At 51.4% G+C, this 25,686-nt stretch overlaps 1 protein-coding gene across 2 annotated transcripts; it reads right to left on the minus strand.

The window, feature by feature from the left end:
* Positions 1 to 7,928: 7,928 nt before the first annotated feature.
* LOC133339725 (uncharacterized) lies at positions 7,929 to 25,686 on the minus strand. Of its 2 annotated transcripts, none has more exons than XM_061547879.1 (8): positions 25,622 to 25,686; positions 23,051 to 23,129; positions 19,498 to 19,608; positions 19,123 to 19,234; positions 17,466 to 17,603; positions 14,875 to 14,993; positions 14,397 to 14,567; positions 7,929 to 13,527 (listed from the first exon to the last, which is right to left on the minus strand). In XM_061547879.1, exons 2-8 carry the CDS (start codon positions 23,115 to 23,117, stop codon positions 12,494 to 12,496), a joined length of 1,752 nt encoding a protein of 583 aa, XP_061403863.1. In that variant the 5' UTR covers positions 23,118 to 23,129; positions 25,622 to 25,686; the 3' UTR covers positions 7,929 to 12,493. The 2 variants fall into 2 exon arrangements, with proteins under 2 accessions (XP_061403863.1, XP_061403862.1); XM_061547878.1 differs by having other exon boundaries at positions 25,543 to 25,681.

Raw genomic sequence — 25,686 nt, forward strand, 5'->3', positions numbered from 1 at the left:
GCGAGCGCTGCGCAGAGCGGCGCAAGAGTGGGTGTCGCGTGTGTTCACTCCGTGTGTGATACAGGTGCGCGATCATAACTTGCGTAGTTGGTGTGGAGTTGGAGTGTACGGAGCGGCGTGTGTGTGTGTGCATACGTTCGTTACATGTCGGATACGGATGCGCATTGGTAACGTGCCGCACAGGGCTATACTGCGAGTACGGCGTTTGATTGACGATGATGTGCGCACGTATGCTCGCAGCGTGGGAGCGCGGCGCGAGGCTGTAATAGTAGGGGTATCGCGTTCGAATGCCGGCGAAACCGTAGCGGGTAATAGGGAGGTGGGGTGACGTAAACGAATAGGGGGATGCAGGCGGGAGGGACCCCGGGGGCCAACGGCCCCCACAAATTGGTGTCGGAAGCGGTACGGACCCCCGCGTTACCTCACGCTAAAATAAGACTAATATTTACCGGCCGGGGGGCCCCTTCGTGGAAGGCATTCGCCCGCAATCTCTTAGGGGCCAAGGAAATTAATGGATGGACGGACGCGCAGGCAGTACGTCAACTTAATATGAATCTTGATGGGCGGGCAGCCGATTTTGTAGAAGCGTTACCCGCGAGCGCACAGACACAGCTAGAGGAGCTGATGCGCCGACTCGATCAGCGTTTTGGCATGCGTGACGAGGAGGAAGCAAAATCGGCCTTAGAGGCGCGCCGTCGCCAACCTGGCGAAGATCTACGTGATTACGCCGAGGATGTGCGCGAGTTAACAAAGATCGCACGCCCGGGGTACGCAACTGATGTTATTGAGGAACTGGCCGCCGAGAAAATCCAGCGGTACCTGTCTCGCACGGCGTGGTGGCAGCCAGACGTGAGCTGCCCACGTCTTCCCTTTAACACCCTTGTCGAGCGCGCACGTAAGTGTGAAAGAATTCACAGCGAACGCGCGCAGCTCCGGGGGCTGGGACGAGAGCGCGCCATTGCGAGCCTGCTCTCGGAAGACGAGGAGGAGGAACAGGAGCTCGCGAGGACGGTAAGGGGCCGGGAAAGAGAGCCTCCAGTGTCCCGCGAGACAACCCCGGGATGGGTTGCCGGTATACAAACGGGTATAAAGAATGTCTCCGGCCAGGTAACCCAGGTACGCGAGGAAACGAATACAAATATGACCCAACTGCAATCCTCCGTTGAGACCATCCGATCCGAGATGGGGGAACTAGACTCCACGGTAGGAGGGCTAACTGGAAGGATAGCGCGACTAGAAGCAGAGTATGAGCAGCAGCGCACTGGGGGAGGAGGAAGTGGGCAGAGAGCCCACTACAGAGCCGCCACCCCTCCCCGGGCATGTTATATGTGCGATCGCCGAGGGCATCTAGTGAGGGACTGTCCTCAGGTCGCCCGAGCTAGACAAGAGCTAAGGTCAAACACTAAGGCCCCCCTAGAGAGGGGACCACCGGGGGGTGAAATCGACGTAGCCCCGACACAAACAAGCTGTGAGAATAATGGCGAGCGAGTGATCTCCACACAGGTTCCAGCAACAACGCCCACAGAAACGGTGACTCCTGGCGACTGGCTGCGGGAGCTGGTGACGGGGATCACGGGGGCCACGTCGCTGGTGGAAGGGGAGGTAAACGGAGTGCGTACCCGAATCCTGCTTGACACGGGGGCGGTGGCCTCGCTCGTGAGCGCAGCGCACTGCAGCGCGATCGGGGTCGACGTGCGTCACCTGCAGGCACCGGACCGCGCGCTGCACACGGCGAGCGGAGCCGGAATGGGGCTGCTGGGGAGAGCCACCCTAGAGGTCCGCATAGGCAGCCAGGTGTGCACGCAGGAGTTCTACGTGTCGAGTGCGTTGTGTCACGAGTGTATCGCAGGCACCGACCTCCTAGAACGGTTGGGACTCAACGTGCAACCCCGCCAGCGATGCGCCACCATGGAGAGCAACGGCGAGCGGATACCGTTCCTGGGACGAGAACCAACGCGCCGCCGCTTTGCACCTGTGGCCGCTATCCTGGCGACGGCAGTCACCATCGGCCCGCTCACCGAGATGCTGGTGCCGGTGGCAACATCCCCCACCGACCCCGCGCTCCGACCATCAGGGGAGGTAATGCTAACTCCTCACCCGGAGTTGGCAAAACGGTATGGGGTTGTGGGATCCGCCACGTTGGTAAACGCAGATGGGGACCGATTGTTTATGCGGATGTTTAACCCCCACAATACCCTAGCGATAATGCGACGGCGCACCCCGATAGCCACCGTACACCCCCTGCACGCACGCCACTCTAACGACTCGGTGTTCGCACTCTGGGCTGAGGACCCCGGTCGTCCTGAGGGTGAGCAGGACCTGGCCTGGCGAGTCGGCCCGACTCCCCGAGCCGAGGTCGTTCCCCTGCTCGACGCGTTACATGTACCATGGGCGGACTTACCTAAGGGAGAGGCCGATCGGCTGCGCGAGTTACTGCGGGAGTATGCCGACGTGTTCAGCGAACACGACTCGGACGTGGGTCGGACCGACCTTGTTAAGCACCAAATTGACACCGGTGCAGCCCGAGCCATGAAACTCCCTGCGTACCGAGTGGGCGCACCCGAACGCACCCAGATCAAAGAGGCGGTTGGGGACATGCTTCGCGATAACATAATTCAGCCCTCGGCGAGCCCCTGGTCAGCCCCAGTGGTACTAGTAACGAAAAAGGATGGGTCAACCCGGTTCTGCGTCGATTACCGTAAACTAAATGCAGTCACGCTCGGCGATGCCTTCCCCATACCCCGCATCGACGACACCTTCGACAGCCTCGCCGGAGCGCGATATTTTTCCACCCTCGATCTCGCGTCCGGGTACTGGCAGGTGGAGATGGCGGAGGAGGATCGGCCAAAAACAGCATTCACCACCCCGATGGGCCTGTTTGAGTTTCGAGTGTTGCCGTTCGGACTCACTAACGCGCCCGCGACGTTCCAGCGGTTGATGGAGTTGGTGATGCGGGGCTTGCAGTGGGAACAGTGCCTGATTTACTTGGACGATGTGATAGTGTTCAGTAGATCTTTGTCTGAGCATTGGTCCAGGCTTCGAGAGGTGTTCCAGCGACTGCGAGCGGCTCATCTCAAGCTCAAGCCACGTAAGTGTTACATCGCACAACGCGAGGTGGGGTACCTCGGGCATCGCGTCAGCGAGGCAGGCGTGCACACCGATCCGGAGAAGGTACGCGCCGTAGTGGAGTGGCCACGGCCAAGGAATCTGACGGAGATCAGATCATTTTTGGGGCTCGCCACCTATTATCGTCGATTTGTAAAGGGATTCAGCGAGATTGCACGCCCCCTCACCCAACTCACCTCCCCTAAGCACCCCTATCAGTGGACGGGGGCCTGCCAGACGGCCTTCACCACTCTCAAAGACCACCTCACCCACGCCCCCACCCTCGCTTTCCCCGATTTTACCACCGATTTTATTTTGGACACCGACGCCTGCAGCAGCGGGCTGGGCGCGGTGTTGTCACAGGTACAGGATGGGATGGAACGAGTCATCGCGTACGCCAGCCGGACCTTGAGTGGGGCCGAGCTGAACTATTGCGTGACTCGCCAAGAGTTGTACGCCGTGATTTTCGCATGCAAATAGTTCCGGCCGTATTTGTACGGCAGGAGATGTCGCGTACGCACTGACCATTATGCTCTGCAGTTTCTTCTTACATTCAAGGAGCCGCGGGGGCAGATGGCCCGGTGGTTGGCGCAGTTGCAGGAGTACAACCTGCAAATCGAGTATCGGGCTGGCCGGACGCATGCAAACGCGGACGCCTTGTCGAGGCGACCCACGGTGTACGCCGAGACGAGGGCGGAGGAGGCCTGCCCGTGTTTCACGGGGGGACGCTGCCGGCAGGCAACGGACCCCCGAGAGGCCGCGGCCACTGACCCCCCCCCAGCGAGAGAGAGTGCAGTGTGCGCCACAGAGACCCTCACAGGTGGCACTGAGGATCCCGTCGACCGCCCGGCAAGCGCGGGACCCGCGGCTTGGGACCCGATCGGACGGATCCAGGAGGACGTCGGCTGCGCCTTCCCGGGCCTAAACGACGAGCAGCTGAGACAGACCCAGCAGCGAGATCCGGATCTGGCGGCGGTGGAGGCGGCACTGCGAGAGAAGAAGGATGCACTACCAGGACCCTGGAGCGGTTTGTATGCCCGGTTGTGTGTAGAAAACGGGGTGGTGAGGAAACTGGCCGACGCTGGGCAGCCGGGGTGCATCTGCGTTCCCGCCCATGTGCGACCCCAACTACTACGACTGGTACACGACCACCCGCTCGGGGGCCATGATGGGGAACGGCGCACCCGGGAGACTCTGCGTCGCCAGTATCTCTGGCCTAAATTGGCGCAAGATGTGGCCGCCTGGGTGCAGGGCTGCCGGGCCTGTCAGCAGTGTGGGCAAAAGCCGGCGAGGTACCAGGTACCCCTGAGGCCCTTCCGAGTCAGTCGGACGAATCAGTTGGTCGGAATCGACCTGCAGGGGCCCTTTCCACGATCCCACCGGGGCAACCGATATATTCTCGTAGCGGTGGAATACTTCACCCGCTACCCCGTGGCGGTGGCTATCCCGGATAAAACAGCCCTCGTAGTGGCCCGGGCCTTCGTGGAAAACTACGTACTTAAGTGCGGGATCCCCGAACGAGTCATTACCGACCAGGGTAGTGAATTCGAGGCCGAACTATTTCAGGCGCTGTGCCGAGAGTTCGGGATCCAGAAGGACCGAACCACGGCGTATCACCCCCAGGCGAACGGGATGGTAGAGAGGATGAACCAGACTCTGGCCGGGAAGCTTAAACGCATGGCGGCCGCGACTCAACAGGACTGGGACGAACACCTTCCCTATGCCCTGTTCGGCTACACCACCGCCGTTCACACCACTACAGGACAGACCCCGTTCCTAATGATGTTTGGTCGCGAGTCTCGCCTGCCCGCAGATCTGCTGTTCGGTGTCCCTCTGCCGCAACGGGAGGAAGGGAGCCACCCCGTGGAGCACTTGCTGGAGACCCTGCGAGGGGCCAGGGGCCGAGCCTACCCGCACGGAGAGGCCGCGCACCAGCGGCAAGAGCAGGGCGCCCGACCCCGTATGGAGCCCCCCTTCTACACTGCGGGCTCCGAGGTGTGGCTGTACACTCCCCGCGTCGGTGCCGGACAGGTGGGGAAGCTGACCACCTACTGGCGAGGACCCTGGATTGTGAGACGGCAGATCTCACCATGGACGGTGCTGATTCAGGGAGGAGAGAGGGGCCGGGAGATGGTGGTCAACATCCGCCGACTGAAGCCGTGGCGAGCAGCCCCCGAGGGGGGGAGCCCCGCCGTCCAAGTACCCCGAAACCCCGGGGTCCCCCCACCCCCCGTGCCCAGGGGCCTCTCGCAGTACATGGGCCCCACGGAGCCCCGGGCTCCGAGGGGCCCCGGGCGGGGCCGGGGGCGACGAGGACGGCGACCCTTAAACCCCACCGCCTCTGAGTTTGTTCCCCAGCCCGCAGGTGCCAGAGGCCGAGGGGAGCCGTTGGAATGGAGGAGGAGACCACCGCCGGAGCCCCAGGAGACGGAGCCGCCACCCCCGAGGCCAGCCACAAGGGCCGGGCGAATCCCGCGGACCCCGCGGCGATACCTCGTGGGGGCAACCCAGGCGAGGTGCTCCAGTCAACCCGGGACGGGGACTGGCACCCCGGGGGGCTATGTGGTGCCACAACGACGGGGCCGCTCTGCCGAGCCAGGGAGCCGCCCGGCTTCCCCCACCGCACTGCCCCCCATCACCCCCCCCCCCCACATAAGCACACACCCGCACGCATTCCCCCCCCCCCCATAGAGCTGGAAGGGAAGGTTACCTGATCGACCGGTTTTTATCCGAGAGACCCTTATCGGGATTAATTCTCACGGTTTCCGGCGATCAGGGAATTGGATGACCTCCCCCGTGCTACGTGGCACCGCGGCGCTGCGGCCGGCCTTAATGTGGTGTGGTCGCGGCGTGGGGCATTCGGCCACCGCGGTTGAGGCGCATTTCCCCCCACACACACTCCCACGGGTCGACGGGGCAAGCAGGGGAGGCACGGGACAGCATGAATAGCGGGGTCACAGGGGCTGTTGCGCATAGTCATGGAGGGTTGGGATAATTGCGCTTGAGCGCGCAGGCCCCCTTGTTAGGAAGGGTAAGGGAGTAATTAGGATGTACGCCGCCAACGTCGCTCACTGATTAGCATATCAACAGCGCCCGGGAACCGCCGTGCGCGGGCTTGGGGTGCACGAGCCCATTGTTCAGCGCAGCATCCCCTTTGAGGTAGGGAGGATAAATAGAGGAGCGCAGAGGGGAAATCGCTCTCTTACTCCAGCGCCAGGCGACCAGACGCAGCTCGAGCCAGCGACCCGGACGTCCGTGCGACGCACCGAGGCACGCGGTTAGCACCAGGATCAGCGGACCGCCGTGGACACTTAACAGTGAGTAAGAAGGTGCATTAGAATCATAGCCGATAAATAGGGAATAGGTGCCGGTTTAGTGGAATAGGCCAGCCTCGTCGACTCACTGATTGAACATTAGTTACCAGGTAATATATCATTAATAGCGAAGCGTGGTCTCGCGTGATCTTGTCGTGCAGTGTGAGCGTGTGGGAACGCGTGTGGTACTGTGTGTGCGTAAGCTCGCGGCGTGCGTAATAGGCGTACCCCAGGTGCGCGATCATAACGTAAGCGGCCAGCAGACGGCGAGCGCTGCGCAGAGCGGCGCAAGAGTGGGTGTCGCGTGTGTTCACTCCGTGTGTGATACAGGTGCGCGATCATAACTTGCGTAGTTGGTGTGGAGTTGGAGTGTACGGAGCGGCGTGTGTGTGTGTGCATACGTTCGTTACATGTCGGATACGGATGCGCATTGGTAACGTGCCGCACAGGGCTATACTGCGAGTACGGCGTTTGATTGACGATGATGTGCGCACGTATGCTCGCAGCGTGGGAGCGCGGCGCGAGGCTGTAATAGTAGGGGTATCGCGTTCGAATGCCGGCGAAACCGTAGCGGGTAATAGGGAGGTGGGGTGACGTAAACGAATAGGGGGATGCAGGCGGGAGGGACCCCGGGGGCCAACGGCCCCCACACAATCTTTATTTGAAGCTTTGGTGACTGCAGGAATCCATACTCTTTGGTTCTTTCGGTAAAGTCATGTAGATAGAAAATTATCAATAGATCACGACGTCTTGATCGCAACACCAGCGACCGTCTTCAGGTATGAGAGAAAAAGCTACTGAAACAATGTCTTATATAGGCCTGATATGGTGCAGCCTTAGGGTAAGAGGGCGGGGCTAGAGATAGTCTGCCTGAGGCTGTGTTGTATTGTGAGCAATGGAAATATTTTTGGTAACCCCTGCTTTGTATGGCAAGGTGATGGTTTTGATTTGGTCCTCAGATGGTTGTCTCCCCATGGCTGGGGAGACAGCTTTACGGATTGTACGGTCAGAATATCCATTTATCCTGAGGGCTTGGTGTACGTGCTCCAGCTCACTGGCTAGGTGGTGCTGGTCGGAGATGCAATGGGCCCTATGGTGTAGTGTTTTGATGAAGGAATTCTTCTGGGCTGGATGGTGGTGGGAATCAGGCTTTAGATAGGCATCCGTGTGGGTGGCTTTCCTGTAGACAGAATGTTTCAACGAACCATCAGGTCTCTTCTCGATGAAAACATCCAGGAATGGTAACTTGCAATCCCTTTGACGGAGCGGTGTACCTTCCTTGTGAATTTTTGGAAGGCCATAAAATCTGGGTGGTCTAGCAGCAGAAGGTTTTAGAGAGAGCAGCTTGCTTGGTTCGATTAGAGAAGTCGAGTTAGTCATGACATTGTTGGTTTTCGTAACAAAGCAGTTGGTAGGATCTCTATTGATTTTGGTATACAGTGAGGGAAAAAAGTATTTTATTTCCTGCTGATTTTGTACGTTTGCTCACTGACAAAGAAATTATCAGTCTATCATTTTAATGGTAGGTTTATTTGAACAGTAAGAGACAGAATAACAACAACAAAATCCAGAAAAACGCATGTTAAAAATGTTATAAATTGATTTGCATTTTAATGGGGGAAATAAGTAGTTGACCCCTCTGCAAAACATAACTTAGTACTTGGTGGCAAACCCCTTGTTGGCAATCGCAGAGGTCAGACGTTTATTGTCGTTGGCCACCAGGTTTGCACACATCTCAGGAGGGATTTTGTCCCACTACTCTTTGCAGATCTTCTCCAAGTCATTAAGGTTTCGAGGCTGACGTTTGGCAACTCGAACCTTCAGCTCCCTCCACAGATTTTCTATGGAATTAAGGTCGGGAGACTGGCTAAGCCACTCCAGGACCTTAATGTGCTTCTTCTTGAGCCACTCCTTTTGTTGCCTTGGCCGTGTGTTTTGGGTCATTGTCATGCTGGAATACCCATCCACGACCCATTTTCAATGCCCTGGCTGAGGGAAGGAGGTTCTCACCCAAGATTTGAGGGTACATCGCCCCGTTCATCGTCCCTTTGATGCGGTGAAGTTGTCCTGTCACCTTAGCAGAAAAACACCCCCAAAGCATGTTTCCACCTCCATGTTTGATGGTGGAGATGGTGTTCTTGGGGTCATAGGCAGCATTCCTCCTCCTCCAAACACGCGAGTTGAGTTGATGCCAAAGAGCTCTATTTTGGTCTCATCTGACCACAACACTTTCACCCAGTTGTCCTCTGAATCATTCAGATGTTCATTGGCAAACTTCAGACGGGCATGTATATGTGCCTTCTTGAGCAGGGGGACCTTGCGGGCACTGCAGGATTTCAGTCCTTCATTGCGTAGTGTGTTACCAACTGTTTTCTTGGTGACTATGGTCCCAGCTGCCTTGAGATTATTGACAAGATCCTCCCGTGTAGTTCTGGGCTGATTTCTAACCGTTCTCATGATCATTGCAACTCCACGAGGTGAGATCTTGCATGGAGCCCCAGGCCAAGGGAGATTGACAGTTTTTTTGTGTTTCTTCCATTTGCGAATAATCGCACCAACTATTGTCACCTTCTCACCAAGCTGCTTGGCGATGGTCTTGTAGCCCATTCCAGCCTTGTGTAGATCTACAATCTTGTCCCTGACATCCTTGGAGAGCTCTTTGGTCTTGGCCATGGTGGAGAGTTTGGAATCTGATTGATTGCTTCTGTAAACAGGTGTCTTTTATACAGGTAACAAGCTGAGATTAGAAGCATTCCCTGAGTGCGCTCCTAATCTCAGCCCGTTACCTGTATAAAAGACACCTGGGAGCCAGAAATCTTTCTGATTGAGAGGGGGTCAAATATTTATTTCCCTCATTAAGATGCAAATCAATTTATAACATTTTTGACATGCGTTTTGGGGGATGTTGTTGTTGTTATTCTGTCTCTTCCTGTTCAAATAAACCTACCATTAAAATTATAGACTGATCATTTCTTTGTCAGTGGGCAAACGTACAAAATCAGCAGGGGATCAAATACGTTTTTTCCCTCACTAGCTACCATCCATACGAAGGTACTGAATTTAGTTGTTGTATATGGTATTATCCATGATGACAGTGACATTGCCCTTGTCAGCTGAGATGATGACAATAATATTGGTCGCTTTCGCGACCACTATTATTCATAACAAACGTTTTTGGGTTAGATCACGTTATTTATAAATGTGTCGTAACCCTTTACCACCCGACACGGCCAATCAGTAAATAAAGTGTCACGTTGACAAAAGACAAATAGTTGACTACTTTAGCCCACCGGTGTGTTGAAGAGTGAAACCACAACATTTACAATTTTTGAGAACGACGTTTCGCTAGTAATTGCATCCAGCAATTGATGATGCATCCAGCATCATCGGGCAATTCGCCAGCGAAACGTCGTACTCAAAAATTGTCATAAAGGTGTCGTTGTGAAAAATTGGGTGACTTTGCGTGACTTTGTTTTCTCAATGGGGAGTCTGTATGTTTCTCTTTGACTCCTTGTTGTATGTATGTTGAAATTATATCGCACCATACGTAGCCAGTCATGCTCGAACTTCGTGAACATAATTGAGAAACCACTTCAGCCGTGATTTGTTTCGATTACATTCATTATCGTTTATTAAATCAAAAGTGACAATCACTGAAATGCGCACTTCGCAGTGCACAGCTTCAAAAGTCTCACAAGGGGGTGTATGTTTATGGAGTGCGGACGTTGGAGCGGTGGCCCATTTGTTAGCGCATTGCACTATGAACCCAACGACACAAGATCACTTCCCGGCTGTAGCTGAGATTGGCGGTGAGTGATCGTTTTAATCGACCCAGAGCTCTGCGCCTTCCCCGAACAACTGCCGCTACTCACCAATAAATGGTGGTATCGTCACCACGGCACTTGTGCCAGGCTAGGTGCACTACGAGGCAGCCATGTGAAGTGACTGCTGACAGGAGAAGGTCATGGAATAGACCCAGGTGCCATGCGCTGACCGGGCACTTTCCTATACTGAGTGGAGAACAGTTTACTCCTCATGGTGACTGGAGCCAGAACCAGTCCACCAGACATCCCGTATGCCCCAGAGGTCGCAGCAGTACCGGGACAGCTTCTGATACAGGAATGGAAGCCTCCCTATATTCACCAAAACCAGTCCACTAAACCTCCTGTATTCCACAGAGGTCCAAGCGGTATTGGTCCAGCTACCAAAAGAGTAGTGGCAGCCTCTCTTCCACACTGTGGAAGTGAGCAACCTTGGTGTTTTTTTTAGAAACCATTCCTCCACCACCCCACTAACACGTCAAACAACCTCCTATGAAAGATCTTCCGGCAGCTGCAGATTGAAAATACGATTGTAAATACGATTGTAAATTCGAATTCCCGTCATGTATACGCAAATTTACCAAACATTTATTTATTTATAATCGAACTACTCCTGGTGCAATGTCACGTAATGAACTGCCAAGTGGCCAATCAACCGCCCAGCGCCAGTATACTGCGAATCGTCGATTAATGCGCAGTGTTATCACACTATCACGTGTTTTTGCTACAATGCAGTTCTTCCATTCGGGAATATTTTACGCACCATTGTTATAATGCAGAACGTGCCTGCCGTTATAACGCATGCACCATTACAATGCGGAAATGCGTGCACCGTGATAACGTGGTTTTTGAGTGGTCGACGACAATCTAGATAGAGTACACGGAGCCTAATGAACCTCTCCCCTTTGCCTCACCAGGATGTCATCATGTATGTATCTATATTGAGCTTCTTTCACACCATACATAGCCAACTAATCGTAGGTACGGAGGAAGGACAAGAAACGAAACACACAAAGCAGTTCTAAAGAAATGCATTTTCAAAGCGCAGAGCTCTATTGGGCTTCGTAATATCAGAAGGAGAGCGTTCTAGAAGGCCACATAAGCACATCTGAAAGCGTGCAATGTCGTGACCATCTTTTTGTTCGATGGCTAGTCAAAAGCTGCGGCTGCAAGGATGACCGGATATATCATAATAATAATACCCCCAGTTGACCGCAACACCCTTGCTGCCTATGCTGTCACACCGTCTGTATGTGTTGAACATTTTTGGCACCGTACGTAGCCGACCGTGCTATACGGAGGTGCAGAAGGACAACAAGGCTCTTCTGGAGCCGTACGATTAACCTTCAACAATGCGAGCGCAACCTCTTCTCGTGAGGAAGCTTAGAGAGCTGAATGGCGTTCAAAAGAACTATACTCTTAGTTCTTTCGGTAAAGTCACGTAGGTAAAAAATGAAATTAATAAAAAATTTAACAATAAGATCACGACGTTTCGGAGGCAACACAAGTCTCCGTCATCAGGTGGGACCGTCACAGCCAGATTTGCTGCATCAAGTGAGGCAGCGATACAAGATGCAAGCTCTTAAATACAAGTAAAGGGGGGAGGAGAGGAGGAGAGGAGCTTATCAGAATGTGGTAGCCAATGAATGGAACGTATCGGGAGGGGGGGGGCTAAAACAGGGCACGGGTTACTCGTCCTCGACTTGGACGTGTTTGTGCGCAAGTCACTGTGGATGCACATGATAGAAAATAAACGAAAATGCTCATGTTTATACCAGTGTTGGCTGACAATAAAGAGAGTACTGTTAAACGCTGGGGATATTAACACCCGGTGAAGTAAAATAGTGCCCGTCAGATAAGAACTCACAAACAAACAAACACCTCGTGAAAAATCCAACGCAGAAAATCTCCACTGCTACCCACCTGGGCCAAACTGTTTTTGTCTTTTTCCTGTATGTGCCGGTTGCAAAACAGACAGAGAGAGAGACAGAACAAGCTCATTTCTTTAGAACTGCTTTTTGTGTTAAGTTTGTTGTCATTTCACTGCACCTCCTATTAACACAGTTAGCTCTGTATTGTGCCAAATAAGTTTAACACACCAACATACAGTTATTTTTATTATAATATAGTTAGAGGCAGAAATAGTTTTCGCCTAACCAATGGATACTTTTCTACTGCTGCTGCTCCCCTAGCACATTAGCTGAGGTCTCGCCGTACAAGGGACAAGGCCTGAAGCCAAGCATCACGGGAAGTTTAACCGCAAGGCAGTGGTGCGTCAGCTGAGACGCGGATCTCAGACACCTGCATGCCCTCGAACACGCCTCCCACTTGGTCGGTGTTTGAACTCCCGTCCTCGAACGTCGTCGTCATTGTGGCCTTCCAGGGGATGCTTCCAATGTAGCGCCGGCCGGTCACCACGTACGACACTGATTTCCCGGCTTGGACGTCGATTGTTGCCTCCAACGAATCTGTCACCGACTTGGATTCGGTGATGGTCTTCTCCCATTGCCTCGTTAAGGTTGTGGCCACCTTCACCTGGTTCTTAGCGATAAGCGGGATGCCCGCCTCAAAGGTCACCTCCACGCCAACCGCCAGCGATGTTGACACACTCCAAGATGAAGTCATCGTGACCGTCACGTCGATCTTCCGTTTCACGTTGAGCGGAGGACTGCCCGGGGGAGCACGACAATTCTCGGCGATGGTGCGTGTCGTGAGCTCCAGTGGATCGACATTGCTTACCACCTGCGATTCGAAGTCATAAATGAAGTTCACGAGCCGTACCCTGGCCACGGGAGCTCCAGTCTGCACCGACACGAACCGCGGGTTGAGGATGAATGACGGCGTGTCCATTGCGCCGTGCCGCGTCACAGCCTTGAAGGTGTTGGCCGTCTGACCGCTGCCGACGGCTTTCCATATCGTGACGTCCTGCGCCGATCCCGTCTTGGTGTCGTCGTAGACCCACTGCCAGTCACCCCGCACGACGTGTGAGGTGTTCACGCAGCGCACTGTGTCCACCGAGGGGACGCGGCCGTAGCTCCCTTCGGCGACGAAGCCGAGAGCGTGGTACGATGGTGGGCAGATCGGCTTCCAGATGGAGACATCCCGGTCCGCTCCTGAGCCCCGGTCAGTCCAGATGCGCTCAAAGGACAGCGGCTTTCTCAGTGTTCCGGTGATGGTCTCTCTCAAGAGGATACCTTTAGGCCGGTTATAGTTGGGCATGGCAATGTCGCCCAGAGAGCAGCAGCCTTCCGCCTTCCAGATTGAAACGTCGTACTTCCCTCCGCTGCCTGCGATGACAGTCATGAACCCGATGAGAATTGTCAGCGTGTGAGTTTCTGTGTTGTGAGTCTATGGGTCTTTTTGTATCTATCTGTGTGTCTATGAATTTCTCTGTATGTCTATGGGTATCCGTGTTTCTTTCTGTGTGGCTCTGGGCATCTCTCTGTGTGTCTGTCTCTCTGTGTGTATCTGTGTGTCTATAGGGAGGCGGGGGGTGTGCCCCTACCATAGCCATATCATGCCAGATCTCCATCACGCATTCATTGTTGTACAGGATGTCTCCCTGTATCTATCTCTATGTGTATATCTCCATGTGTCTCTCTGTGTGTGTCTATGGGTGTCTATCTCTGTGTGTGTTTATCTCTATGTGTCTATCCCTGCGTATCTCTATGTGTGTCTATTGGTGTCTATCTGCATATGTCTATCTGTGTGTACACCCCGTACCCCTATCGTTCCAGATGTCTGTCACACTCTCAGTGTTGTACAGGATCTATCCCTGTGTGTCTATCCATGCGTGTCTATTCATGTGTGTCTGTATATGTCTATGGGTGTCTATCTATGTGTTTGCATCTTATGGTGTCAATCTGTGTGTGTGTCTATCTCTATGTGTCTAACCATGATTGTCTCTGTGTGTGTCTATGGGTGCCTATCTCTGTGTGCCTATCCCTGCGTGTGTGTGTGTGTGTCTGTGGGTGTCTATCCATGCGTGTCTATCTCTATGTGTCTATCCCTCTGTGTCTGTCTCTGTGTGTTTGTTTGTGTGTCTATAGGTGTCTATCTGTGTGTGTCTATTTTTGCGTGTCGAACTCTGTGTTTCTGTGTGTGTCAATGGGTGTCCATCTGTATATGTCTATCTATCTATATATACACCCCGTACCTTTATCATTCCATATCTCCGTCATTTTGTCCGTGTTGTACAGGACGAGCGCCACCTCTGACGAGGTCGGCAGGAACGCGGAGAGAATGGCTTTGTTCGCGTCCAGCACGGCGGGCACGATGCGCAGGTCGCTGTGGCTCGCGTGGGACATGAAGGTCCCCGCCGTGATGCCTGCCGCCGTGCAGCCAAGCACCGAGGAAACAGGGGGCAGTGATTGGACGAACAACAAAAAGTGAAATCAGTTTTTTGACAATTACTAAACGAATTATAGTGGCTCTGTGAAGTGGCTGATCGCGTGGAATTTACAGAATCAGCCAAACACTCTAAATGCTTGATGTTGATTTCACATGTGCAGGGAGAAAAACCGGAGGAACAGGCATCATCAGGGTCAGGGATTGAACCCACGCCCTCCAGCATCCCAGACAGGGCAGTTAACTAACAGGAGGGAGCCAGTGACTCTCTCCGCCCCAGGCCTCACCAGTCAACATCGGATCGTTCTCCACACTCCAGAAGCTGACGTCGTGCTTCGCCCCCGAGCCTCTGTCGTTCCACACGAAGCTGAGGCGTCCCTGGGTCACGTGGCTCGAATTGACGCACCTTGGGGAGAGCGGAAGGGGAGGGAATGCCACGGCAGCCAGGTTAAGTTATCTCCGTTGTCTGGTAGGCAAGAGGTTGTGGCTTTGTTCCCAGACCCTGCTGATGTATGCATGCGCGTGCATTCAACTTCTTTCACACCATACGTAGCCAACCGTCCTAATTGGAAGTGCGGAAAGGACAACAAACTAAACATAAAAATCGGTTCTAAAGAAGTGAGCTTCAATTTAGATGTAAAATCAGAATCATTGAAATAAATATAAATTTTACTAGAGCAATATGATGATCTATAAAGCTCCCTTTCACGGATGTCTGATGGTCACAAAAGTCCAATATTCGCAGATGCCCAGTAGTGCATAGGTCCAGTGGCTTCCTAATATCGGAAGGAAGTGCATTCCAGACGATATCAAAAGTGCATCTGCAGGTGTGCGATGCATTAACCATTTTTGTTCGATGGTTAGCCAGAAGCCTCTGCTGCGAGAATGACCAGATGTATAAAACCCCCAAGTCAATCCCAACACCTTGGCTGGCCGTGCTGTCACCACATCTTTACCCCACCCATCCTCCACAATGCTGCAACCCTCTGGGAAATCGTGTGAATCGAAGAAAACAATAGCCTTTCCATTCACCAGGACCTCAATAACTTCCCTCATCGTCGTTTGAAGTCACGCACGCCCCTTTTGGGACCTGGAGTTTAACCTGAAACAATGTGAGCGAGTTCAAGCCTCAATGAAGCTTGTAGAGCTAAACGGAGTTCAAATGTACTCGCAAAGAAACACCTTGTGAAAGACCTAACACATACATCCCCTGGGTTTGATCTTCTACGAAGCTCATGGTCCACCCTAAACTACATTCACTGCACAGCAATTTATAGTAAATGTGGATTCCTGATGCACAAATGGAAAATTAAAAACTCTCACGGAGATGAAAGTGTTCATCCAGAACAGACCATACAGCATGGAAAGACACAATTCTCTGATCCACAAATGCGAAGTAGATATCACCGTGATGATGATCCACTCCTCCGCTACTCCTGAGGCTGTTGTTTGGGCTTGACCACCTGAATGTCAGATTCTAGTTGTTACTCTGCATTAACATCAGTAGCACAAACAAAGAAGAAGAGTCAAAATATCTATATACCTTGCATTGTTGAAGAAGAATACTCAATAAATCGATATAATCATCATAATAACATACGTACCAACACTTACTTCACCTGGAATGGTACTTTCTACAAACAAAATGAAGGTACCCCCATGGGATCTCCCTTATCACCAGTGATAGCGAATTTTTCATGGAGATATTTGAAACAGATGCCATCCAGACATCCACCCTACGTCCTTCTTTGCGGAAGAGATATGTAGATGACACTTTCGTCATTTTGCCACATGGCCTGCCAGCTTTGAACCAATTTCTCAACAACATCAATTCCATACACCCATCCATCAAATTTACCACGGAAGTGGAGAAAGACGGTAAGCTACCATTCCTGAGTGTTTTGTTTGAGAAGAGACCTGACGGCTCGTTGGGACACTGTCTACAGGAAATCCACCCACACAAATTCCTATCTGAAACCTGATTCCCACCACCATCCGGCACAGAAGAAATCCCTTATCAAAACACTACACCATAGGGCCCCCTGAATTTCCGACCAACACCACCTAGCCAGTGAACTGGAACACTTACACCAGGCCCTCAAGATGAATGGGTACTCGGACCGCATTATTCGCAAAGCTATTTCTCCAACCATGGAGAAACAACCCCATGAGAAGCCAATCAAAACCATCATGTTACCATACATAGCAGGTGTTACCAAAAAATATTTCCAAAATTTTAAACATACACAAGATCCAGGTCCGATTCAATACAATACACAACATTTGTGATATAATCCCATCTGTGAAAGATGTCATTTCTGACATGCAATATCCGCGACGGTGGTGGGTTTTCTACCAATCAAAGGGCTGCCAAGTAAAAATGTGCATGATAATGTAAGATCGTTGAGCAGCCTCCAGGGTCAGCGCCCTGAGGTGGCTATGTTAATGTGAGAGATTAGCATGTTAATGGGAGATCGCAGAGCAGCAACCTCGAGCTTGGCAAGCGAGGTGGCTGTGTTAGTGTGAGAAATTTAACCTGCTGATATTTGGGCTAAGCCCATTTAAAACATTTATAAACAGTTTACATTTAGAAGCTAACCCCCTCTTCCTGATGACGAACGCTTGTGTTGCGATCGAAACGTTGTAGTTTTTTGTTATTTTCTCTGAACCTATCTACGTGACTTTACTGAAAGACCCCAAAAATATGAATTCCTGAAGTCACGAAAGCTTTAAATCAAGACACAACATACACACAGCACACATACAATGCACACACAAAACACACAGCCTACACACACAATATACACACAACACACACAATATACACACACAACACACATACACACGAATAGACAGATTGGCGAGCTGCGCCCCTCACCTGTATGCGTTGAGGCTGGGTGTCTGGCTGTAGCTCGCCACGGCCACGTGGCCCAGGCACGTGAAGCCGTTCGACGGGTTGAGCTGGTACACTGTGACATCACGGTCAGCTCCACTGCCTCTGTCATTCCACACCTCACTGCAGGGTAACGTGGGAGGTGAGGAGGAGGAGGATAGCCAACGGCATAGACGATGACTAGATGGTCAGTCAATCGATCGATCAATCGTCAGTCAATCGATAAACCTTGATCAATGAAATCACTTCCACACAGCGTTACACAGCCGATGAAAAGTTAATGCAGTTCGACTGATTCAGAGTGAGAACTCTGCTGTCAAACCGGAGCCTGTAAAAACCACACTGGTCAGGTACGGGAACCTCTCCACTCTCTCCACAACTGCCTCGCCAAAGGGGAGTTTGGCAGGTGGAGTGTTTGGTTGCACAAATTACCCAAGCAGGTGCTTAGTTTTGAAGGGGCTGCTAATATGGCTACAACTGTTAATAGCACGCTTCAGGTCAAGCAGCAGTGCTTCAAACGCCTTCTCTGAGTGAGCAGTAATCACTAGATCAGTAGCATACATAACATGGTTGACCAATAGGGAGCCATCCCTCAACCACACCGGGACATCGAGCAGCCTCCCATTGTATCTGTACCAGATGGACAATCCTCTGGTAAATCCGTGGAGGCTTCTAAAAAAAGTGGTTTTAAATAATGTAGGAGCTAAATAACATACCAGTTGCACCCCGACATGAACAGGGAATGGCTTTGACTCCCGGCCGCATAGTTTTACCATAATGGTGATTTGTGAGGCGCTGCAAATCTTTTTTTAAAGGAATAAAATCGTGATTGTGATCAAGACTCCATCTCCTCAGCAACCCACGACCAACACTCATCCTTGCATTGCCACATAGCTCCCCGAACCTTCGAGTGAAGCTCGCGGTAAGCCTCTTCATTCTCTGATGTCTAGCAGCCTACTGCCATTATTATTGAGCTGATCTCACCCATGGCTTCCACTCACTTCAGCCCAGGTGCCAACATCATAACCCATTCGGGTATTAAAGTCACCCAACAGGATGACTATCCCGAGGGGCCACTTTAGCTAGCACCTGTGACAGGAGGTCAAAACAGGGATCTCACTCATCGGCCTTGCCTGCATCCCTCCACTGATGTTCATCTTCGTTGGAGGCATAAGCAACCACCACCAACATTTCTCACCTCCGGATGATCGGGAGGTGAGCCCACAGTAGTCTGGGGCTTACAGGTTCCTACACTTCACCCCCATGCCCTGTTAATTATTTTGTCAAGAGAAAGCGCCACTCTCTGTTATTTGGCAGTCTCCTGCCAGAGTGAGTCCAACGAGTCTCCTGAATACCGCAGATATCCAGGGGGTACCGGTCTAACTCCCGAGAGAGGAGTGGCAGACTCTCATCTGCAGTGTGCTTTCGAACATTCCATGTGGCCACTCGCGGCAGCTTTTTGCCATTTCTGACGGAACCCCGAGGGTACAAATTCAGTCTCCTAGTTTTGCCACTGTGATGGCTACGAGCGACACGAGGGGAAGAGTCGATTGGAATTGACCTTACCCCAATGGCATTGCTCACCACAGCGTTACCGTCTGCCAACCAAAAGATATACACAAACAGACTCATACAGACTCACGTGACGCTGATGGGAGCTCGTACCAGCGAGTTTCCAAAGTCCCTCACTAGAATACTCGCGGACTTCGGTTGCTCGTGCAGAGCGACCACGACATCTCCCAGCGGATAGAAGCCTGGGATAGCAAGAGACCCACGGAGTCCCACAGACATTATGATTATTATTACCAAGGCATGTTCATCAAGGGACCTTTTTGACAGTATCAAAGTATGAAAAATAAGAAGAGGTTTTACCCTTTCTGGCAATAAAACTGGAGGTGTTAAGATGTTCAAAAACACAAAATGAATGCGAGTACGAAGGGTACATTACTATTATTATCAAGGCGCGTTTGTTCGCATTGTGCTTGTTGTTGTCATCGAGGGATGTTTGTAGTCTTACCGGACTCCAGGCTGGATGGTCTCCAAATCGACACGTCCACTGCAGAACCACTTCCCCTGTCGTTCCAAATCGCTTCATATTCCGTGCTGAACTTGTACACCACCTTATTCACTGTGAGAATGGGAGGCCAAGAAACTATGGGTCTCTGCTTGTGTTTATGGGTTTCTCCGTGGTGAGTCGATTGGTCTCTGTGTGGTGAGTCTACGCACATCTGCGTAGATAAATGTGTCTTTACATGGTGAGTCTATGGGTCTCTGTGTGGTGATTCTATGGATTTATGTGGTGAGTCAATGGGTCTCTTTGTAGGTTTATGAGTCCCTGTGTAAGAAGTCTGTGGATCTTTGTGATTAGTCTAAGGGTGTCAATGTGGTAGGTCTATGAGTCTTGGTGTGGAGAGCCTATGGGCCACTGTGTGGTGAGCCTTTGTATGTGAGTCTATGGGTCCAAGCATGGTGGGTCTATGAGTCTCTGTGTCGGTCTATGAGTAATTGTGTGATGAGTCTATGGGTCTGTGTGTGGCGAGTCTATGAATATTGGTGTGGAGAGTCTACGGGTTTTTGTGTTGTGAGATTATAGGTCTCTGTGATGTGAGTCTATGGGGCTCTGTGGGGTGAGTCCAGGGTTCTTTGTGTGGTGAGTCTATTGGTCTCTGTGATGTGAGTCTTTGGAGCTCTGTGTGGTGAGTTCAGGGTTCTTTGTGTGGTGAGTCTATGGGTCTCTGTGTAGTGAGTCTATGGGCATCTGAGGGTGAGTGTCTGGTTTCTATGTGAGTTTATGGGTATTTGTTTGGTGAGTCTATGGGTCTATGTGTGGTTCTATTGGTGATTGTGTGATGAGTCTATGGGTCTCTGTAGGGTCAGTTTATGCGTGGTAGTCTATGGGTATCTGTGTGGTGAGTCTATATGTGTCTCTGGATGAAGAGGAAAGACCCCAGCTGGGCCCCAAAGTGAGAGGGCCAGGAGGTATGCAGTCAACAATGCTTGACTCAGGGAGGAGGACGCCCCTGCCATGCATAGTCCCATGGGATGTTGGCTATCAACAACAAGGCAACTCCTATGACTAATTGGGAATGGGACGCAAGTGTAGGATTGATCACCCTGTCGCTGGCCGCCTTTGGGGAGGGTGTATAGTATGAAAGGCCGAAACACCCTAGGAACCAAAGGTTCACTACTGACGATGCGCTCCCCAAATTTCACCAGGCTCACTGTTCATGAACTCTTGGAAGTGCTTGCACAAAGGATAGTAACATCTCATCCTGTGTTCTTTGGAATCTGCGTGGTGTGTTTATGGGTCTATGAGAGGTGAGTCAATGGGTCTCTGCACAGGTCTATGAGTCTCTAATGGCTGAGTCTGTGGGTCTTTGTGAAGAGTCTAAGGGTCTATATGTGGTAAGTCTAGAAGTATTGGTGTGGAGAGTCTACGGGTTTCTGTGCTGTGAGATGATAGGTATCTTTGATATGAGTCTATGGGGCTCTGTGTGGTAAGTCCAGGGTTCTTTGTGTGGTGAGTCTATGGGTCTCTGTGATGTAAGTCTATGGAGCTCTGTGTGGTGAGTTCAGGGTTTTTTGTGTGGCGAGTCTATGGGTCTCTGTGTAGTGAGTCTATGGTCATCTGAGGGTGAGTGTCTGGTTTCTATGTGAGTTCATGGGTATTTGCTTGATGAGTTTATGTGTGGTTCTATTGGTCATTGTGTGACGAGTCTATGGGTCTCTGTATGGTGAGTTTATGCGTGGTAGTCTATGGGTCTCTGTGTGGTGAGTCTATTGGTCTCTGTGTGAGTCTATGGGTCTCTTCTGGTTATTCTATGGGGTTATGTGTGGTAAGTTTACACTTGTGAGTCTATGAGTCTCTATATGGAAAGTCGTCGGGTCTTTGTGTGGTGAGAATATGGGTATCTGTGTGGTGAGCCAATGGTTTTGTGTGTTGAGTCTATGGGTTTCTTTGAGACGAGTCTTTGGGTTTCTGCGTGATGACATTATGGGTTTCTGTGTGGTGAGTATATGGGTCTCTGTGTGAGTCTATGGGTCTCTATGTGCTGAGTCTTTTCGTCTATGTGTGAATCTATAAGTCTTTTCTGGTTATTTGATGAGTCTCTGTGTGGTGAGTCTATGCGTCTTTGTGTGGTGAGTAAAGAGGTTTCTGTATGGTGAGTCTATATGTCTCTGTGTGGTTAGTTCATGTATGTAAGTCTATGAGTCTCTTTGTGCTTAATCTGTGGATCTCTGTGTGAGTCTATGTGTTTCTTGTAGTGATTATATGGATGTCTGTGTGGTGAGTCTATGGGTCTCTGTGTGGTGAGTCTCTGGGTCTCTGGGTATGTCTGTGGGTCTCTAAGTGGTGTATCTATGGGTCTGTTTGTGTTGATTCTATGGATCAATGTGTGGTGAGTCAATGGGCCTCTTTGTATGTCTATGGTTCTCTGCGTGGTGAGTCTGTGGGTCTTTGTGATGAGTATAAGGGGGGCTTATGTGGTAAGTAAATGGATATTGGTGTGGAGAGTCTATGGGTCTCTGTGTAGTGAGCCGATATATCTCTGTGTGCTGAGTCTATTGGTCTATGTGTGGTGATTCTCTGAGTGTATGTGGTCGATCTATCTGTGTCTGTGTGGTGAGTCTATGGATCTCTGTGTGATAAGTCTATAGTCTATGTGCAGTGAGTCTTTGGGTATCTGTGTGGTGAGTCGATGGCCCTCTGTGTAGTAAGTTTATATGTGTGAGTCTATGGGTATATGTGTGAGGAGTCTATGGGTGTGTGTGTGGTAAGTATATAAGTCTCTGTGTAGTGAGTTTATGGGGTATCTGTGTGGTTAGTCTATGGGTTTCTGTTAAGTGAGTCAATGGGTCTCTGTGTGGTTAGTCTATGGGGCTTGGTGAGATACGTTAATGTGGGTGAGTCTGTATGTATTTGTGTGGTGAGTCTATGGGTGTCTGTGCGGTGAGTCATTGGTTCGCTTGGTTTGAGTGGATGGGTCTTCGTGTTGCGAGTCTATGAGTCCCTTTGAAGTGAGTCTATGGGTCTATGTTTGGTGAGTCTGTGTTGTGAGGCTAAATGTCTGTGTGGTGAGTGTGTGTGGTGAGTCAATGGGGTTATATTGGTGAGTTTCCTGAGTACAGGGGTCTCAGTTTAGCGATTCTATGGGCCACTGTGTAATGAGTGTATGGGTCTCTGTGTTGTGTGTCTATGGGTCTGTGTGTGGTTAATCTATGGATCTCTACGTTGTGAGTCTTTGGATCTCTGTGTGGTATGTCTAGGGATCTTTCTGTGATGAGTCTATGGGTCTCTGTGTGGTGATTCTATGGGTCTCTAAATAGTGAGTCTATGAGTATGTGTGTGAGTCTATGGTTATATGTCTGCTCAGTCTATGGATCTCTGTGTTTTGAGTCTTTGAGTTTCTATGTGGCCGGTCTATGGGTATCTGTGTCGTAAGTCTATGAGACTCTGTGTGGTGTGTCTGTACGGTGAGTCAATGGTTCACTTTGTTTTGAGTCGATGAGCCTATGCGTATCTTTGTGGTGAGTCTAAGGTGCTGTTTGTGCTGAGTCTATGAACTTACCAATCGTAGCAAAAACGCAGGGCCAGGAAGTGACCAACAGGAGGCCACAAAGTGTAACGTGATGCATCTTGATATTCACCTGGGGACACAGAGCTCACTCACTTATTCAACAACCAACTCAACCACCCCCTCATCCACTCACTCACTTACTTGCCCACCCAATCACAAACCCACTCACCCACTCACTCGCCCAACTACCCACCCAACAACCAGTGCCAGATTAAGCTAATGTGTGGCCTGGAGCATATGTTATAAAGGGTCCCTAAATAAAATAAAAACACATGAATACTAAAATACAATTTTTTACTTGCATAGTAAAGTAATTGTGTTTTGTCATTTTCTATAAAGCCAGATAATGCGACAAATTGCTAACCCTAAACATCCAGTCGTTCATAAAAGTTGAAGGCAGTTCAGTACAATAGTAATAGAGCAAGTGCAGAATCACTCAACCGGAATTGATAACTTAAAAGTATTTAGCACGGGGCCCTTGAAAGTGCGGGGCCCATAGCATATGCTACTTTTGCTACTAGGATAATCCGGCACTGTCAAAAACTCAACCACTTACCCACTCAATTACCCAACCAGTCACCCATTAACTCACCAACCATCGCTCCCACCTACTCACCCATGCACTCACCCATTGACCCAATCACTCATTCACTCAATAACCCCCTCAACGACTCAATCACCCACGCACTCATTGACCTACTCACGCACCAACTCACGCACTCACTCCCCAATGCATTCACTCACCCAATAACCCACGCACTCCATAACTGACCCAGCCAACCACCCACTTACTCATCCACCCGCTCACTTACCGACTCACTCATCTACTCACTCACCCACTAACTCACTAACCCACAAACTCACTTACCCACTAACTCACTTACCCACTAACTCACTAACCCACTCACTCACCCACCCACTCACCCAACGTACGCACCCACACACTCAACAACTCACCCACCCACTCCCCCTACCCAACCACCCACTCACCAACTTACCGACCCACTTACCCACCTGCTCAACCAACTACTCACCGAACCACAAACTCACTCACCCACCCACGTACTCACGCAACTACTCCCTCACTCACTCCCCCACCCGCTCACACACCCGCTCACCCACCCACTCACTCGCCCACGCACTCACCAAAGCATTCACTAACCCACTCATCGAGCCACCCACCCACTCACCCACTTACCCACCCCATTTACCCACCTACTCACCCAACCACACACTAACTCACTTACATACGCATTCACCCCCTCAATCGCCCACCCACCCACTCGCCCGCCCACCCACTCGCTCGCCCACCCACTCGCTCGCTCAACCACTCTCCCAACAACTCACCACTCACCCACGCACTTACCCACCCACTCACTGGTCCACCATTTCCCCCACTCAACCACCCACTCAACCACCCACTCAACCATCCACTCAACCACTCCCCCACCCAACCACTCCCCCACCCAACCAACCACTAACATACCAACTGACCGACCCACTCACTCACCCATCCACCCTCTTACCCAACAACTCACTACCCCCACTGACCCACCCTCGTCCGACCCACCCGCTTACCTACCCACTCACCGACGCACTCGACCACCAACTCAGCTACTCACTCGCCCACGCACTCACCCACTCATTCACCCACTCACCCACTCACCCACTCGCCAACGCACTCACCAAACCATTAACTCACTAACTCATCGAGCCACCCACACAAAGATCCCCCGTATAGCCTTAACAAACTGTCGTAGAAAGTGCTGTTAGCGAGCACCCACACACACACTCACCTACCCACCCACTCCCCCTAACCAACCACCCACTCACTCACCCACCCACCCACTTATCCATTCACCAACCCACTCACCCACCCTCTTACCCACCGACTCTCTCACCCACTGACCCACCCTCTCAATCACACACTTACCCATTCACTCACTCACCCACCCACTTACCGACCCACTCACCCACCGATCTACTTACCCACTCATCCACCCACCAACTCACTCATTCAGCCACCAATGCAAGCACTCACCCACTCACTTGCCAACGCACTCATCCCTTCACTCATCCAGCCACCCACCCAGCCAGCCACTCACACACTTACACACCCACTCACCCACCCACCTACTTACCCATTCACCGACCCACTCACCCACCTACCAACTCACTTGTCCAATCACCTACCCACCCACTCAGCCACCCACGGTTTCACCCAATCACCAACTCACTAAATCACCCACTCACCTACCCACCTACTCACCCATGAATCAACACTGCCCATAGACTCATCAATGCCCATGGACTCAACACTGTCTATAGACTCAACACTGCACCATCGACTCCAGCACTGCACCATTACCTCAGCACTGCCCCATAGACTGAGCACTGCTATAATGAGATCACATATAGTTAGATAGAACGATACATAGAATGACACGGCCATTACAAACCCTACACGACCATTATGAACCCACCGAGAGAGAGGGAGAGAGAGCGAGACACTGAAACACGGAGCGAGAGACCCAAATGTAGGACTCGAATCCAGGTTCTCACAGTTCACTGTGTGGCAGTCACTGTGGATCCAGACGTCTGGTGATGATGATGAATGGAGAATGCGA

Source organism: Lethenteron reissneri, unplaced genomic scaffold (assembly GCF_015708825.2).
Source record: "Lethenteron reissneri isolate LAM-NWPU_2019-01 unplaced genomic scaffold, ASM1570882v1 scaffold_214, whole genome shotgun sequence".
Classification (NCBI taxonomy): Eukaryota; Metazoa; Chordata; class Hyperoartia; order Petromyzontiformes; family Petromyzontidae; genus Lethenteron; species Lethenteron reissneri.

Coding starts and splice junctions, on each gene's coding strand:
- LOC133339725 (XM_061547879.1), bottom strand. CDS start 23,117: ATGCATCACGTTACACTTTGTGGCCTCCTGTTGGTCACTTCCTGGCCC. Junction 19,235..19,497: donor ACCATCCAGCCTGGAGTCCG/GTAAGACTACAA, acceptor TTGCTATCCCAG/GCTTCTATCCGCTGGGAGAT. Junction 14,994..17,465: donor CCCAGCCTCAACGCATACAG/GTGAGGGGCGCA, acceptor GCTCTCCCCAAG/GTGCGTCAATTCGAGCCACG.